At 29.9% G+C, this 17,751-nt stretch overlaps 1 protein-coding gene across 2 annotated transcripts in view; it reads left to right on the top strand.

Moving 5' to 3' along the window:
• Positions 1 to 296: 296 nt before the first annotated feature.
• The window catches only part of LOC129225280 (breast cancer metastasis-suppressor 1-like protein-A), a 29,057-nt gene continuing 11,602 nt past the window's right edge, over positions 297 to 17,751 (top strand). For both annotated transcript variants that reach the window (XM_054859866.1, XM_054859867.1), the window contains exons 1-8: positions 297 to 515; positions 1,220 to 1,366; positions 4,226 to 4,316; positions 11,553 to 11,680; positions 13,731 to 13,810; positions 14,659 to 14,755; positions 15,553 to 15,645; positions 17,417 to 17,481. In XM_054859866.1, coding sequence (XP_054715841.1) covers positions 1,234 to 1,366; positions 4,226 to 4,316; positions 11,553 to 11,680; positions 13,731 to 13,810; positions 14,659 to 14,755; positions 15,553 to 15,645; positions 17,417 to 17,481 — 687 coding nt within the window. In that variant the 5' untranslated portion in view covers positions 297 to 515; positions 1,220 to 1,233. The remainder of the gene's footprint in view (positions 516 to 1,219; positions 1,367 to 4,225; positions 4,317 to 11,552; positions 11,681 to 13,730; positions 13,811 to 14,658; positions 14,756 to 15,552; positions 15,646 to 17,416; positions 17,482 to 17,751) is intronic.

Here is a 17,751-nt window from a genome sequence, read left to right on the forward strand (position 1 = left end):
AAAAAAGGCTGCATAAAACAGTCGTTCATCTTTTTTTGAAATGATATTTTCAATTCAACGATCAAAACTTGTGATTCTGACGGCTCAAGATAAGCATTCGCAATCAGTCCCGAACTAGAGTCCCTGAAAACTACGTTTTCATATAGGGAGTCTATGCCGAACTAACGGTCAAGTCGATGGAGCTAGTAGCTCCATGGGACAAGCCCTGCCCTCTTTTTAATTTTTGTATTATTTGAAAATTTTTATTACGGTTATATAAAGTTCACTCCGTAATTAACTGGTAAAATGCTTCTTTTCAGATTTTTTGTAAACAATTTTTCCAAGCCAGATTTTACAACAGAAAAATTTAGCTTTCACCTTCTTTTTTTCATTAATTTATTGAGTAAATTGTCAATTTTCTTTTGTGACTTAAAAAAGCCTTGACTGTTTATGTACCTCGGAGCTTATTTTCAATTTCTTTAAATTGTATTTGGGACAGAAGTAGTTGATAACAGCGTTTTCGGAACTGCTATATGGTAATATTTTTCCTTTTTAACGAATTTTAAAATATATTTAATGTTGAACAACTTGAAAGAACTCAAACAAATTTGTTCTCGTAACCTAAAAGACAGCAAAATTTATTTAACCTATTTCTAAATCGTTAATTCAAATTGAGCCAATGTGTCACTATATATGTCCATTTGTCTCTTATATGATTGAACCGTGTCTAATAAGTTTTAAAAGAAAGAAAAAAAATACTAATTCAAAGTTCAGGTGCAAAAAGGGAGCAGTTGTGAATAATAGTTGAGCATCCTTTTATGCGGGAAATATGTTCAAGAAAATTCCTTATAAATCGAAGCCACATAAATTAAGGCTTAGTAATAGTGTTAAAATAAAGATTAGATTCCACTGATAAGAAAAAAGACATTCTAGTGATACATAAATAGATAATAACTAGCAAGTTTAACTTGTACTTATTTTGTTATATGCACAATGCGCGTTAAAAAAATCATTAATAGAAATCACTTAGTTCCTATCAAAAAGAGCTGGTTATGAGTCTTTTGGAAGTCATTAATTATTTTTCTGTAGTACTTTGTAGGACTTGAACATACCCATGATCCCTCGCGTCACTTTGAATGGATGAATCTTCCTAGAGGATTCCAAGGATTTTCAGTTTCATAGATGTGTCATATGGTATTTGTGTGCCGATTACTAAGGTGTTTTGAACTGTTGCTTATAGGAACGTAATTGAAGATGCCGGGAGTTAAAAATCTGCATGACAGCGATCCGGAAGAAATGGATCAAGAAACAGCCGAGAGTGAAAAGTCCAGTAATGATGATACAGATTCATCATCTGGCTCAGGATCAGATGATGACGATAGTTCAGGTATGTTTTCACTGGTACTACTCCATTTTTTTGGACACATTAATGTTCAGAATTAAGTTTTAAGTTTATCAATATGCTGAACTGATTCAGTTGTAAAAAAGTAATCTTACCTAATCTTACATGTTTTTATAAACAACACTATATTAATCCTTCATTTTATTTTATGCAATCATTATTTATAGCAATGAATTTTTTTTTAAGATTCAGTTTTATAGTGAATCCCCAGATCAAAAAAGACATTTTAATTTAGTTAAAAGAGCACTTTTTGATAGAAATTTTATATAAAAAAAAGGTGTTCTTTTATTTTGTGGTAAACTAATGTATGCATAAAAAACCCAAGTATTTTTCGACAGTGCTTGTTTTTTTTTAAAGAATGATTCAAGGTTTTAAAAATTACTCTAACAGAAATTAAGATTTGTGTTCAAATCAGATTCTAATGGATAAGGGTAAGGAGGGAGTTAGTTTCAAGGTCATACTTGTGTGAATCTTTACCTTCCCAAAAGCTCCCTTTTGTGATAAAGCTTCGTAAACACTTCAAAGGGGCAATTTACTAATTGTTATCTCAGTGAAGGAGTTAAATCAGACAACATTTACCAACCCCACTAAGCTGGCTTTCTTTTTGAATTTTTTTTTTGGGGTGGGGGGGGGGAGATCAAAGAGTACAAGTTCACAATAAGTTGTATTAAATATAACAGGAACCAGTCTGTATAAAAGTATTAATTTCTAAAAGCCAGGGGAGAGCAATTGACCTCTTCCTGACCCCACTAAATGACAGGCCTGCCAGTAAGGCATAGTTAGATAGTGCCCTAAAAATGTGTAGTTTAATTGGAGTTTCATACAAAAACAAAGAACAACCTTCCATGCATAAAGCATAATGGACTGCTTCCCTTCTGCTTAAACAATTGAATTTTAATTTAACCCCTGATTGCTGAGAGAAATAGAATTAAACATGACTGTCTACCAGTGGCGGCGCTAGGCGTCGGCAACCGCCGATGGCCTCACAAAATTCTCAGCCCTTCGCAGATGGGGCCTCGCAAAATTCTCAGAAGTTTTAAGAAATTTCAATTTTTTAATTGAAGCTCTTATTAAATGCAACAGACACAAAAGTAATCAAAATAGTGTGTGAAGAGGACACTGCAAATGGGGGGCCCGATTGGAGAATTCTGTCGGGGGCCTTTTATACAAAATGATTGTACAAATTCGAGCAGTGCTTGATTGTCAATTTTTCCAATGTGGGCAACGATTTGAAACTTGCAATTATCCATCTTCCTTCAAGTTTCTTTATCACATTTTATTTATTTTATTTTTTTTGAAAGAAATTAATGAGTGAAATTTCTTTTATAAAAAGAAATCTTTGAATTAAAAATATTCAATAACTACAGCTTATTGATCATCTGTTCCCCCGCCCTATTTCTTTTCTTTTTTTCTCTTGTTTCCTAAGTTTGTCTAAAAATAAGAAAGTAATCAAAAGGCTGCTCCTCCCCCCCCCCTCCCTCCCCTCGCACGCACACACACACACACACCGAAAGCATTATGGAGCATCTGAAATTTCGTTTCCAGATCTTAAATTTCGCAATATTTCCAGCTGAAAGCCCCCAAATACTCAACAACATCGAAAATCGCTTAAAATTGCTTTTTTGTAGCTTAAGTTTCAAAAATTACCAAGACTAATTATTACAAAATATGGCCTTACAATCGCATTTTTAACGCTTGAATTTCAGAAAATATTCGGGCAAGGGTCCCTATACAGCCTTTCTTTTATATCATAAGCAATTAGGTTTTATTAAACTACATTAACAAAAAATTTTAAGTGGAATGGCTCCTGAATATAAAATATTACTTAAGTTTTTGGGACCATAATTTTCAAAATTTTTCGAGGGAAGATCTCCCTTTCTTCCCGTAAAATCTTCAAAGTTTGTCTGAAATTCTTTTTTTGAAACTTCAATTTCGAGAACTTGCAGGGGGGGTGGGGAAGAATTGATTTCGACCTATTTTTTTTAAAAAAAAGAATCAATCCTTAGGGCCTGATTGCTGAATGGGCCAACTAGGCCGTGGCCCAGGGCCTCCACTTTTTAGGGGCCCCTAAATAGCTAATTTTTTTTAAAACCAATAGCTAAAACATTTCGGCTATGACTAAAATTGCAAAGGTTGACTACACAGGGCCCCCCAAAAAAAGTATATGGCCTAGGGCTCCCTGATATCTTTAATTCCATGAATTCAATTATTTGTCTGAGAATATTTTATGATTAAAAAGGCCTTGCAAAACTGCATCGCCGACGTCTACTTTCGCTTTCGCGCCGCCACTGCTGTCTACCAAACCTGTCATATAGTTAAAAAAAAAATCGAAGTTATTTGTTACAGGATTTGCAAATTGCTTAAAACTTAGAAAAAAAAAGAAATTGTGTTTTCCAGTTCCTTCTTGCTATTTCTTAAATAATCCTTCAAATTTTGCAGCCTCTCTTTTTTTTATTTAAAAAGTATATATGTATATATTTATTTTTAAATGTCACCACTTGATTATTGGGGAAATGGTTCATGGTTGACTTTTTCCGCACTACTTTGGATATGCAAAATGCTTTATTATTTTTTTTATTTCCCCCCAATATTGAGCTTATTCTTTCGGTCAATGTTTCTTCATGTAAGTTCAGTTATCACATTTTGTGAATATCTGTCCATCCTAGTTCAAAAAACTTCTTAAAAATATTTCAGGATAATGTCATGCTCTTATCAGGTTTACAGTGCTATTTTTATTAAATTTTCTGCACATTTTCAAGTTGTATATAACTTTCATTCTAGAATATTTAATGTAATTTGCTTAAACTGAATTCATTTAATTTATTGCTACTGATCAATTCATAGAGGTCAATGAAGAAGATTTTGATCGGAGAAGAAATGAATGTTTGAATCAGATGGCAGAACTTGAAAAACAGTTTATTTTGATGAAAGAACAGTAAGTCTTTTATCCAAATTGAATTCTGCTATAAAAGTTGAAAATATCTTGTTATATATTTTTTAAAGAATAAATGTTTTCAACATGAAAAGGATGACAAAATTATAATTGATAGTTATTAGTTCTTTATAATTTTATGAATCTTGACTCTATAAAGAGCAAAGCATTTAAGCCTTTTTCAAATCTACTTTTGCTGCTCCTCATGAAAATTTTCTGAATGATATGGAGTGGTTCCTTTAATTTTATGAACTAAAGGCAAAACTGTCATGGGAAGGTAAAGCTCAGTCTGCCTCTGCAGAAATGAGTTTTTGAGATATTTGAAAAAACGTGTGTTGGATTCCATACTAACAATAGGGAAATGTTGGAATTTGGCGTTTTTTACTATTTAATTTTAGCACAATCCAAATAAATAAGCTTGTACAATGAAGCAAAAGTACAATAGATTAAAAAATGCTGAAAAGAAAAAGTGACAGATACTGCCCTTTACTTTCCCCATGGTAAAAAATATTTTTTTTCTTGTACTGGGTCATTCCATGCGAAATGAGCAAACCAGCTGTGGCTGACATGTCACAGATTTCAATGAACATTTTTATTTAGGTAAACCATATATATCTAAGAGGGAATGCAAAGTATGGAAGTTTAAAAACTGTTTGTTGCTTTGTTAGTGAAATTGCTGCCAATTTGTGACTCAATAACTCCAAAAGTCATAAACGTACACTTAAAAAATAAATATTTCCGCATTCTATTAACAAATATCTATTGGGAAAGAGCAAAGTAAAATTTATTCGGATCTTTTTTTGAATCTGAGATGTTAACAAATATTGAAATTTTGCCAATTTACTTCAGATTTCAAAACAATCTTCTAGCTCTTTTAATGGAAAAATAACTGCAAAAATAATTCAGATTGAAAAACTATCTGTAACTAACTATCTGCTCTAATTTAGTATTTTTTTATGAATTTCTTGATGACGAAATCGTACTTTAAAAAATCGAAAATTTCCGAAAATTACATTTTTTAGATGTTTTTTGAAGATGAAATAATGCTCTAATTTACTCAAGTTTTTTTACGTAACATATTGAAGTGTCTTTTAGATGCTACTAAATTTTAATCATTGGTATCAGCGTGTTTTTGTTACTAGAGTAACTTGAACTAAGGCAAAATTTCATTAGTTAGTTCTTTTTATTGTAAGTTTAGCAAAACTAACCATTTCTTTCGTGTTTTATTGTCTCGAAAGCATGTTTATGAAATACTTGCTAAATTGTACATTTATAAAAAATCGAAATAAATGTTAGATATACAGTAGGCGCCGCTTAATGTGATCACGGTTAATGTTATCATTCGCTTAACGTTATCAGAATCACGAAGTCCCGGAACACTTGTATGTTAACACTTGTTAAAAAAGTTGGATATTGTTATCAGCGTCTTCGTTTATTGTTATCACTTTTCATAAATTTTCAATTTTTCACCCGTTTTTCTTCCTTAATTAACAGAAATACATAGGCAAACCCTGACGAGACTAACTTTCTGTGTAGCATTTTGTGGTTTTCAATAGCAGTTCAAAATTTTTCTAGGAATGAAGCTACAGAAAGTTCGCCCCCCCCCCAGTGACCACTGACTCCCCCCTAAGAAAACTTTCTTTTGCACCTAAAAAAAATTCAGTCGGTGGTTATGTTGCATGCATTGATGCAGGAACTTCATTGTTGCTATTACTTTGTAAGCTGTTAAAGAATTGTGTCAAGATTGAAAACAAAGCGAAATTAAATTAAAATTTAAACAACAAGCAAAACCATGCTGGAAAAGATAGAAAAGCTGAATGTGATTTGAAACTGGTTTACGAATGTCAGTCATATTTTACTTCACCTATTACTATGTGATTAAAAATTGCATAATTTAGCTTTAACTTTTTATAATTCAGATATTTCCATTCTGTTAATTTACTAATTTATAATTTAAAACTGCGTTCAGTTGAGTCATTCTGAATTTGATTTGAGGTTGCCAAAATAAATGCACCTTAATTGAAAAAAATCCATTATTTTGTGTCTCCTGGATTCTTTTCGGTTATTTTTATCAGTCGGTTATTGTTGTCAAATTATATTTGTCCCAAAGTGATCACATTAAGCGGTGCCTACTGTACATGCTTTTGCATCATTGAGTCGTTTATCTAGCTTTTTGAATTCTCGTAATTTCACATAAGAGTCAATCCATACACGTTCCATACAGTATAAACTACTCATTCATGTTCAAATATTTCTAAGTTATAAAATTAAAATAATTATTTTGAAAATTACAATATTTTTTTACAGTATAATGTATTATATGAGGCCCCTAGTTTCAAAACCGGATACTTGTAGAAAACCAAATTTTACAGGAGACGTAAAAGTCCGGTTTTGAAACTGAGGCAGACCTTCCCGCCCCATTTCAAGGGGGAAAGAAGCGGTTTTTGAACCTAATATTGAGCAGGCAAATAGGCCTTATGATTCTCTACAAGATTAACAAAAAAAAAAAGAAAATCGAATTTTTTGCAAGTATCCGGTTTTGAAACTAGGGGCCTCATATAGAGCACAATATACGTAATTTAAGAAGGTGCAATGAAGTTTTTACACTTTTTTTTTCTGTTTTAGTGTGTGAATTGACTAGCAAAGTTGTTCAATTTCAAATACCTGTATCTTTTTTTCAAACCAAATACAAAAAACAATATATATAATATGTATAGTACTTGAATGGAATATTCAATTGGCCAAGAAATTTTATTTTTAATTCCATCCCCTTTTGGTTTACAGGGATCTAAAAATATCATTTTTGTCATTTTTCCGGTTTTTGAGGGGCTGTAAGATATAAAGGGTGCACAAACACACAGCAACAGTTACATATTCTTTTTAGCATGATTCCAGTGATTAGTTTTTGCCGTATTTCATTTTTTGTTTCCGTTCCCTACACGAGTTATCCCCCTTTGAAATGAGTAAAATTTTTACATTTGACCCTGAACTTTAACCTGTTGCCGTTATTTTAATTATTAACTTACAGCTACATAACTCATCATGTAAGACTATCAATTTATGCACTTTAACATCAAAGCGTTGAACTAACTGTCATAAATGTAATTCAAATAGATTTTGGCCAAAATGCAAAGATCTAAAAGTCCCATTTTTGACTAAAAAAATTTTTTTGATGACCTCTAAAAAATCAAAGGTCCAGTTGAGAGAAAAAATAAAAGTGGTTTTAAACATCTTTCATATCCAGCTTTTAGGGATATGAATTTCAAAAAAAATTAAAAATGGTCGAGCACACTAATCCATCGAAGCTGTATGGATTGACCCATAAAACACAAGGAAAATGCTATTTTTCTGAATTTTATTTTACGTTTAGAAATCAAAAACCAATTTCAAGTTTCTTCAAGCAAATAGTAGAAACACAGCTCTATATTCTTGTAAAATTTTAAAGTTGTCTGAATTTTCCCTTATTTGAATTTTTGTGTCTATGTGAATAGGTAAAGTCATCATTTTACAAAATGTCAATAAGTTTAAAACTGATTTTGAAGACAAAGGATTTAAAATACAACTTCAAAAATAAGATATTTCTTTTATGATACTTAGCACAGTATTGGGTATTAATTTCATCAAAGCTAATGCATTCCTTAAAGATTGAGATTAAAATATAAAATGCTTAATTATGGGAAAATTGAAATATTTTCAGTTTTTGAAACTCGGTTAAAAGTTAACTATAATAACTTTGAAAATTTTACTGACATCAGATTAATTACCCTACCCTACTCCATAGATTGCAACAGCATATAACTTTTATGTTTTCATTAAATAGTTAATAAGATACAAGCCTTCAAAAATGCAACATTTAGCATTTATGAGAATGCTGTTCAATTTGATCAATTTTCAATCGCACGTAACTATTCAAATAAAAAGTTTTAAGCAAAAATATTTTAGATATTTTTATATAGGCATAAAAGGAACCTGTATACCAAATTTCATAAAAATCTGTTACCATGCGGCCACCACTTTTTTGCGAATTTTGCTCATTTCGTATGGAATGACCCTACTAATTTAGCTGCATCATTGCTTGCAGACTCTTGCTGATGTGCTAAATTAAGTTTAGTTAACAATTTAAAGGTAACCTCAGCTTCAGTCAGAAGACATTTGTCTCCAGCCCCGTTTGACTATTCCAGACTGATGAGTCCATAATAAAGACAAAACTGCAGTCTCTGGATGTCATAACTGGGCTGTTGGTATATGCTTAAAGTAGGGTAAAGTCACTCAATACAATGGTACCTCTTAATGTGGGATACTTGAATTATGACTTTAAAAAAAAAAGACCTGTAGTAGAAATCAATAAATATTTTGATACATTTTTAGAAAATAACAATTATTTTGTTCGATTCAAAAAAAAAATGTTCTGCACCAACGACATTAAAAATTCTTAAACTTCAATACTTTTATCAACATCTGATTCAACTATTTATTGCTTTGCCTTTTTGAGGCATTTCTGTCATTGATTTCACCCCTCATACAGCAAAAATGTTTGTCCTTATTATCAGACTGGGGAGGCAAATGGAAAATGGCTGACTCAAAATCCAACTATTGGATTTTGAAACTTCTCACTCCGACTTTTTTTATTTATTTATTTTTTCAAAAGCCCTAAACTGAGATTGAAATATAATTCCTTTTTATGAAATTTTTCTATTGTATTTTATTGTAAATCTAAGATGCATACAACCTTTTAAATTCAATTTGGAAATCAAATTGTACAATAGTTTCCGTTCCCCAAACATTAACAAAACTATACAAAAACAGCATTTTTTATTTACAATTCCGAAACATTTGCACGAGAGAACATCAGAAGCCCCCCATCGTTGTTTGGTTTAAACCACGGTTTAAACGAATTGGTTTTTTTAAAAAAACCATGCGGTTTTTTTTAAAAATGTTTTTTTTTTCTTTTTTTTTTAAAGCCAAAAAAAAAAAAAAAATCCATTTTACAGGTTTACATTGATTTTCCCACACATATTGAAAAGTGTAAAATTCCATTTATGCTAAGTTCCTAGCTAAGTTGCAGAGATAAATACTAAAATTACAAAGTTGCTTCTTCAAAATGTATTACAAGCTTTAATCGAAAAAAAAATATTAATGTATTTTTTATTTCATATATGTGCCATAAAGCAGATTTCAGTCAACTTCCATCATTATGCTTAATTTGCATGATTAGTTAAGATTTACTAAGGATTGAATCTTTTATTGTAGATGCAATTCATTATATTGCTCACTCCTGTTGCAGGGGTGTGACATTTTTGCCCATTTATTTGCACTTTCCTGGAATTATAACTTTGACTTGTAAGGTAATCAACAGTCTAACTTAATTGTTTGCACTTAAAAATCAAGATTTGTTCTGCAGGTGAACACAAATAATATTTTTTGAGTCAAATTTAAAAAAAAGTTTATACTTCATATAATGATACATAATAGTTCCTTATATTATAATGTAGGAAGATTAAAAGACAAATTTTTAAATTCCCAGAACAAAATGCAAATGTATGTGTAAAAATTGATTGAGAAATATATAAATCTTCACATATAAACTACACTCTCCATTGGTGTTTTTTTTTGGATTCTATGTGCTCAAAAGATTTTGATTGGCTATACACCTATGCTGCTTTATGACTATTGGGTGCAGATAATTCTTAGTTTTTTTCCCCCATTTTGTTCATTGGAATTGGAATTTTGGTATTTGCTTTGCCTTAGCTAGCCTGTGCAGTTTACAAAAGTTACTTACTCATATTGTTTTAAAAAGAATGTCTCATTCTGGTAGAAAAAAAGACTTAATCTGGTTGCAAACAGTTGCATTGCATTTTTCAAATTCTTTTAACCAGGCTGTTCCACCACTCAGTCACTGTTGCAGAAGATATAACGTTTTTGGCAAAAAAAATTTCTTGAAATAGAATTTGCTACACATTTATTTGTTCTAAAGAGTTTGCATTTAATATTTTTTAAACTTCAATGCTGGATGCAACATGTATGCCAGTAAATAAGCTGTAATTTAAGCCATGTTACACCAATTTTTATATTTTTGATTTGGTTCTTTGATTTAGCGATAGTCAATATCTTTTCCAAGTCTTTCAAAATAAGAACGCAGTCGAATATAGAGCAGCACTTTTTTTTAAAACTTTGTCAGTAAAACAGCTATTGATTTTTTGACTGTTCAATCATGTACTGTTGTACATTTTGCTTTACTTCAATATTTGCGACATTGTGTATATAAAAATCAGCATTATGTAAGATCAGAAAGAAAAAATATGAAAATTGTTTTCTTGAAAAGATTATACTTAAAAATATAACTTTTACCTTTATTCGATAATTATTCATATTATGTTGGTTTTATAAAGTTTTTTCCTTGGATCTTCATTATATTTTATCTTAACCCGCATCACAACCACTTCTTGAAGTATTTCGTATCATAAAGGGTCTATATATATATGCATACTAATATGTTAATCAAGTCAAACATTTCAATCAATATTTCCCCGCAGAAAGCTATTTTAATTATTTAATTTAGTTACAAGATTTTGTTCTTATCTCTTTAATTAATCAAGAAATTAGGTATAATATGACTATTGAATAACTGTTAATTACATGGAACCTTAATTACCTTCCGAAAATTAATTGTTTTTCTCGCAAATAGTATTTAAACAAAAAAAACCCCGGTTTAAACCAAAAAAATGGTTTTTTTTTTGGTTTAAAAAAAAAACAGTTTTTTTACCAACCCTGAGCCCCTCCCCCCCCCCTCGGCACTCAAGATATAGCTTAAAATAATCTTCAACTTCTTGAAAAAAATTTGCCCCCGCACTTTTAAGCCCCACTCGCCGTCTCTGCTTGTAATTGAGAAAGAGAATATAATTTGCTTGAAGTGCAAATAATTGATTTATGATGTGTAAATAGTTGTTTTCTAGTGTTATTTTGGGGTACCCTATAATAAGAGGCATCCTGTGTAGACAAACCTTTTTCTGATTTTAAATTAAAAATTGTAGCTAAAACATATAGTTTTAGATCTTCAACTGAGATGATACAAATTCCAAAATCCAGAGTTTCATTTTGCATTCAATATTAATTCTTTTTTCTTACTCATGTTACTTGTAAATGATAAAAACAAAAGGTATCTTATATTCGGTGCTTATGCCCTACTACTTCTTTAACTGAAAGCTATAACATTTTTCTAATGGGAAATTATTTTTTCAGATTATATGAGGAAAGAAATACCCAAGTTGAAATACAATTGGAAGAAGTAAAAGCTGGTACAGCTGCAGAATATCTTCAACCCGTTGATGAATTAAGACTAAATTATGAAACTCGTTTAGAAGTTGCTGGTATGCTATACAACTATGTACAGTTTATTTTGTTGATATTACAAGCGTCTTTTGTATTTATTTAAAAAAACATTTTTAATTGCTTTAATTTTCTAATGTGTTATTTATTTGTTATTCTTATCATTTTTTAAAGCTATACTTTTGGCTGGAAAAAAAGTTTTTTGAATGACTATAAATTGTATTTTTTCTTAAATTTTGAAGCAGACATTTTACAAATGCCTAACATTGGCGCCTAAGCCATTACTTCCAGGGTTGATATAAAAACCGTTTTTTTTTTTGAAAAAATTCCCAAGAAACCAGTCCCTCTCCCTGGTTTAAACTGGGTTTATTTGGTTTTTATTACTTTTTGTAAGAAAATAATTTTATTTTGGGAAATAATGATACTTAAAAAATTATAAAAGAGCTATTTGGACTTTTTTCCATGTAATTTTAGAAAAACTTAGTTCGTCTGCCTTGCATATTTATGTACCTAATAGGAAAGCTGCATCGATTTAAAAAAAGAAAAGAACGAAATAAAAACTATTTAGCGAACTTGCATTACCTAAAACATATAAGTTTCTAAATTTATTAAATCTAATTTATCTATAAAACTTTGCTAGTTACTTTGCATTAATTAGATTTTACTCTTTACAATAATATGTAAAATTTATGAAAACATTTGGGAAAAACTAAAAATTTTCAAAAAAAAAAAAAAAAACATTTTTTTTAACCACTTGGTTTAAACCAAACGACCTTGATTACTTTACTTAGATGAAAAGTTTATTGTAATAGTAAGCATTAAGTAAATCATATAAACTATCTTCGCCTTCACATGATTTGGAATATACATGTAAACTTTTACTTAATTTTTAAAATTTGTAGTTTATTTGATTATTTTCGTGTGTTACAAACCGCATCTATTTCAGTAAAATTTTACAGGATGTACTCATAAATCATTTATTACTTTTAAAAACTCAGAAGTACTATTTTCTCATTTGAGTTTTTTATATAATTTTAGCTTGTTACTGCTTAAATTTTTTTATATTAGATTGGATCTCTTTGAAAATAGTTGAGGCATTGTACTCAGGAGGATTCAAAACATTTCCATGAAAATGTAATCTCTTTCAATTTTTTTTACTTATGTGAAAAATTATTGAAAAAAAGATTTTTCAGGGTGCACACATTAACAATGATCAGTTATGTTTGAAAACTATTTTTTGTAAAAGCAATTTTCAATTTTCTCAGTTCAACTTTTTAGTTTTGTTCCCATCATGTATGAGTGCACAAAATTTTGGCTTCCTTAAAATCAAAATTAGAATTTTCTGTTTCTAAGTACTTGGCATTTTACTCTGAAGTGTATAGAGATATTTTTATAGTTTTTTTTTTTTTTTTTTTGAGTACACGAACCCCTAAGAAAAAACTAATACTAAAAGTCTAAAATACTAAATTTCTAATACTAAAATTCCTCTTTTTATACTATTTTACTAAAAACAGAGTTAATATTGGATTATGATTCAACACAGTCAGGCCCGGGTCTACATACCCGTAGACCCCACAATGGGGACGGGGGGAGGGGGAAATAAAGGAGCCAGTGGGCACTTAGTGGCATAGAAATCCAGTTAGAAGGCTGGCTGATTTTCTGCAGGAGAGGAGGCTGAGGGAAATGTATAGATCCGGGCCTGAACACAGTTAAAGTAAATTTTGGAATATTTGTGCAAATTTAGTGAAATAAAAGTACGCTCAATTTTTAAGAGTGGAGGTAATTGTAAAGAAAGTAGTATTCAGCACAAATTTTTACAATATGAGAATACTGTGATAATAGTCAATTAATATTGCTACTTTCTCTCTCACTTAAAAAAAAGAAGAAAAAAATGGGGGGGGGGGGAGACCTCTAGACAAATCTTGGAGAGGAATTTTCACATTGAAAAATTTTCAATTGATTGAAACATACTCATGTAAAATAGTCAAAGTATTTATTTGTGTTTAATACTAGTCTTTTTATTGAAATTGAAATATACTATGAAAGAAATTTTAATTTTAGAATGTAATAAGTAAGGTACTGTCATTTTAGAAATATTAAGAGATTTGAAACTTGTCAATATAAAGCACATTTGTGAAGCTGAACAACAAGCTGCTATGCAAAATTTACAGGTAAGTGCCAACATGCTAAATAATTAGCATTTAAAACTAATCGTATTTAAAAAAGAAAATATTTTATCATGTTGCAAGCAGGGTTCGCCAATATATATATCAGTTGATATATATCATGATATATGTCTTGATATATATCCAATATTTATTTTGAAAATTTCATGATATTTTGATATTTTTGATATTCATTTTTTCAACTATGGTATTTTCAATATAAAAAGCATATTAATCATAGTAATATTGTTCATTTATTATTAAAAATAACCAAAAAGTTATGTACTATATTTTTATGATGTGTAATACATCATTAATATAAAAAAGTAAGATAATATTTTTTTACTTGTATTTTATATTCATAAAATTATTTGTAATGTAACAATTTTAATTCATATTTAAAACTGCCTAATTAGTTATTAAACATCGCTCAGAAAAATGAAAATGTCTAATGACTGTGCACTGACTAATGTATATTATTTATTTCTGAGTCATATAATTCTAAAAGTACCTAACAGAAGAAAAATGAGTAAAACATCTTATGCTAAATTAATTCCATTAAAATTGATAGAAATGCAAAATGAAAATTTAGATATAAATAATGAAAGAATTCTCAGTTTTAAGTCTACATATTGTAATTATATTATAACAAAATTAAGAGTGATTTGAGGATGCATTTGCTTTTTTGAAGACTTTAGTTTGTGCTAATTGAAAATACCGGATATGTATCAAAATATCCGATATTTTTGATATTTTCGAAAATATCATAATATTTTCGAACTCTGGTTGCAAAACTTTTGGATTGCTTTGTATTATTTTCTATCATCTTCAGAACTTATGACTTTCTCTTGTAGAGTGAAAAAGCTCTCTTATGGGATTCAATAAAGTCTGACTTAGAAGACAAGATTCGAAGATTAGAAGAAGATCGTAATAGTATTGATATTACATCAGGTAATACTTATCACTTTTTTTTAAAAATGTTTGATGTGCTATAGATAATTATAATTGGGGCAAACCTAACCTGGCAGCACTTGTATGGTGTAATTACCATTTGCTTAGTCTTCACAATGCTGCCAGGTCTGGTTTGCCCCAACTATAGTTGCTATTGTTGACAAAATCAATTTTATCTTAGAATTGTTTTTTTCCAATTACTTTTTAGGCATTAGTCTAAAGTTAATTAAAATTTTGAAGTTCCTGTGAAATATTTAACAACTTTAAATATATTATAAATATTGTCAATTTTTCTGTTGCATACTGCTGTCCGTTCTTTCATTAAGAGGAGGAAAAAGGAAAGAAAGAGATAATCATTATTACAAAATTAAGAAGAGAGAATTCAACAGTAATTTGTCCTTTTTTTAATTATTTTTTTTTATTGCTGAAACTTAGTGATAAAGCTCCTTTGTCTAAGATCTATTTTCGACTTTTGTTTTAAGTGATTGGTTTTTATATTTCTTGATTTGTGAAATCATTAAAACGTTCAAAATGCTTAGTTTCAACATGTGTATTTCAAAATTTTGAAACACCAATTTATCAGAAAAGTTAAATTTGCTCCTTGTTTTTAAAACATTTATTTATGAAAGTCAATTAATAATTAAAAAAGATAGAGTATTATTAATTTGAACTTTTTTGGTGTAAAAATCTGCCATCCTCCAGAGACAGCCTTGTTTTGTCAATGCAAAAAGAGGATTACAATTTCTTTAATTTTTGTTAATTGAATTGAATTTCATAGCTCTTTTTCTTTTCTACAGATCTTTGGAATGAACAAGTGAACCATAGGAAAAACAAAAGGAAAGCAGATCCACAGTGTGTAGGAAAACGTCGAAAACCTGTTACTGTTTCAGATATCCTTTTCTTGTTATGCCTCTACTTATGGAGTTTCATTGAATCCCTTCATCAGTGCTACCAAATGGAACTTTCATTTTCACTGAAGAAAGAATTCCTTGAAACTATGAAACATGCCTGTGCAATTTGTATCTCAGCTTCATTGAGTTTATTCAAGTGTTTTGTTGTCTTTATGGCTGGGACGATATGTATCCCAAAAAGCTTTGCTTTAAAGACACGGGGCTTGGTTGCATCTGCCCCAGAATTGTATCCCTCCTCCCTCCCCCCCCCATCCGTTTGGTAACAAGGGTGCTTCTGAAATAGCCTAAGAATCGTTAATAAGTAATCGGTGGTATGCTTCGGTGTGCTTCAAAGGAAACAACTGAAAGTCCTTGTCTGGTTTCCACAAGTGCATTCATACTTATCTGATGATTGGTTCAACTCAACAGTTTATTAAAAAAACACCACACTTTCAAAAGGAAAAGCATTCCACAATAGTTTCTTGTAAGGAAATTTTTTAGTAATTCAGACTTATTGTCCATACCTAGCCTTCCCAGTTATTTAAATGAGTGTTTGTAAATTGTTTACAATTGTTAAGATGATAGTACTTTTCAATTTCTGTAATATTTCTTTTTAAACCTTATTCTTTAAGGAACTCAAAGACCCTGAAGATCATCCTGTAAACTGTTCCTGTAACAGTTTTTACACTACTTAGAAATGTATATAACAAAATTGTACGTTTCAAAATGACCAACAGGTCAGAAAACAAGTGGAAGGAGATTCTGGTGTGGTATCCATGGGTGTCACTGCTCAGTTCACACTGCTAAGTAAAAGAAAGTCACAAACTTGCAAGGACTCCCCTTCTTTTTATCTTACCTACTCTAAAAAGGAAAACTGATGTTTTTCTTATTCACTGCAAATCTGCATACAGTGTGTTCTTGGTAATAATGTTCAGAAAATATTTGACTTTTTCATTTTGTAAAACTCATAGAGTATAAATTGGAGCTTTTTAATATCACTTTCCTTTTTTGAGTGCTCTGTGACCATCACTCCAAAAAATATTGTTTAATTGATGGGTTATCAACAAATTAAATCACAACCAAAAAAATTTTTAACATTTGTGTGTAATTAATAACCTTTTCTCTAATAAGTAAAACGTAATAGTCATTATTCTTTTTTAAGTCAAATAAATGTATAAATTTTCTAGAAACTTTCTCATTTTCAAGAGAAATTGCATTTTTGTTCTGTATCAAACATTTTATGCCAAGTTTTGTGTTTCTGTATTGAATATTTGATAATGGTCTCCAAAAATAATAATATTGGTAGTTCATATGTATTTTTAAATTCATTTCAAAGTTAAGTTCACTTTCAAATCCAAATTTTATTTCATAAGAGCTTGAATAGTTGTTTGAAATGTGATCTTTTTTTTTTTTTTTGCCCTTTATATTGTAAATCTTAAATGAAACAAAATAGCTTAAAAGGGATCTGTCCTGAAAATGGAAGGAGATCCAAAGAAATATTAATACTTCAAATATCAGAACATTAATTAGATTAATTTGTTGGTTAGCTAGCCTGAATTATGTGTACTCAAAGTATTTTTTTTTTAGAATGATTCTCATTATGAGTAATACTGTAGCACAACCCAGATAATCTAAAGTGATTATGTCTGATTTGAAGCTTTTTTGTCCTCCTCTCCCCTCTTTTTACTTAAAATTTGAGACCAACAAGTATTATTAAGTTTTTAATTATTCTAAGCAATTCTGATGCACAACTTGATCCTTAACATTTTACGTCCATATATAGTTTATATGCTTCATGAAAATGATATTTTAGAAGACTGGACGACTATTAGGAAAGTAAGTTCTATATTTTTTGCAAAGTTTAATATTAAATATTGACTGTTAAGGACAGTTTCATGAATTTAAGAACTTCTACCTACAACTTCAACTATATTTTGAATCCTCACTTTCATCGCTTGAACTTGATATATTTTGAATACATATTTGAAAGGGATAACTAACTAGATTTTTTAGAAGTTGCTATGCAGAGACCCAAAAATAGTCTGCAATGTAAACCAGCATTTGATTGCTCACAAAAGTTATTATAAATCAACACCTAGTAATAAT

The sequence above is a fragment of the Uloborus diversus genome, chromosome 6 (assembly GCF_026930045.1).
Source record: "Uloborus diversus isolate 005 chromosome 6, Udiv.v.3.1, whole genome shotgun sequence".
In the NCBI taxonomy this organism is placed as follows: domain Eukaryota; kingdom Metazoa; phylum Arthropoda; class Arachnida; order Araneae; family Uloboridae; genus Uloborus; species Uloborus diversus.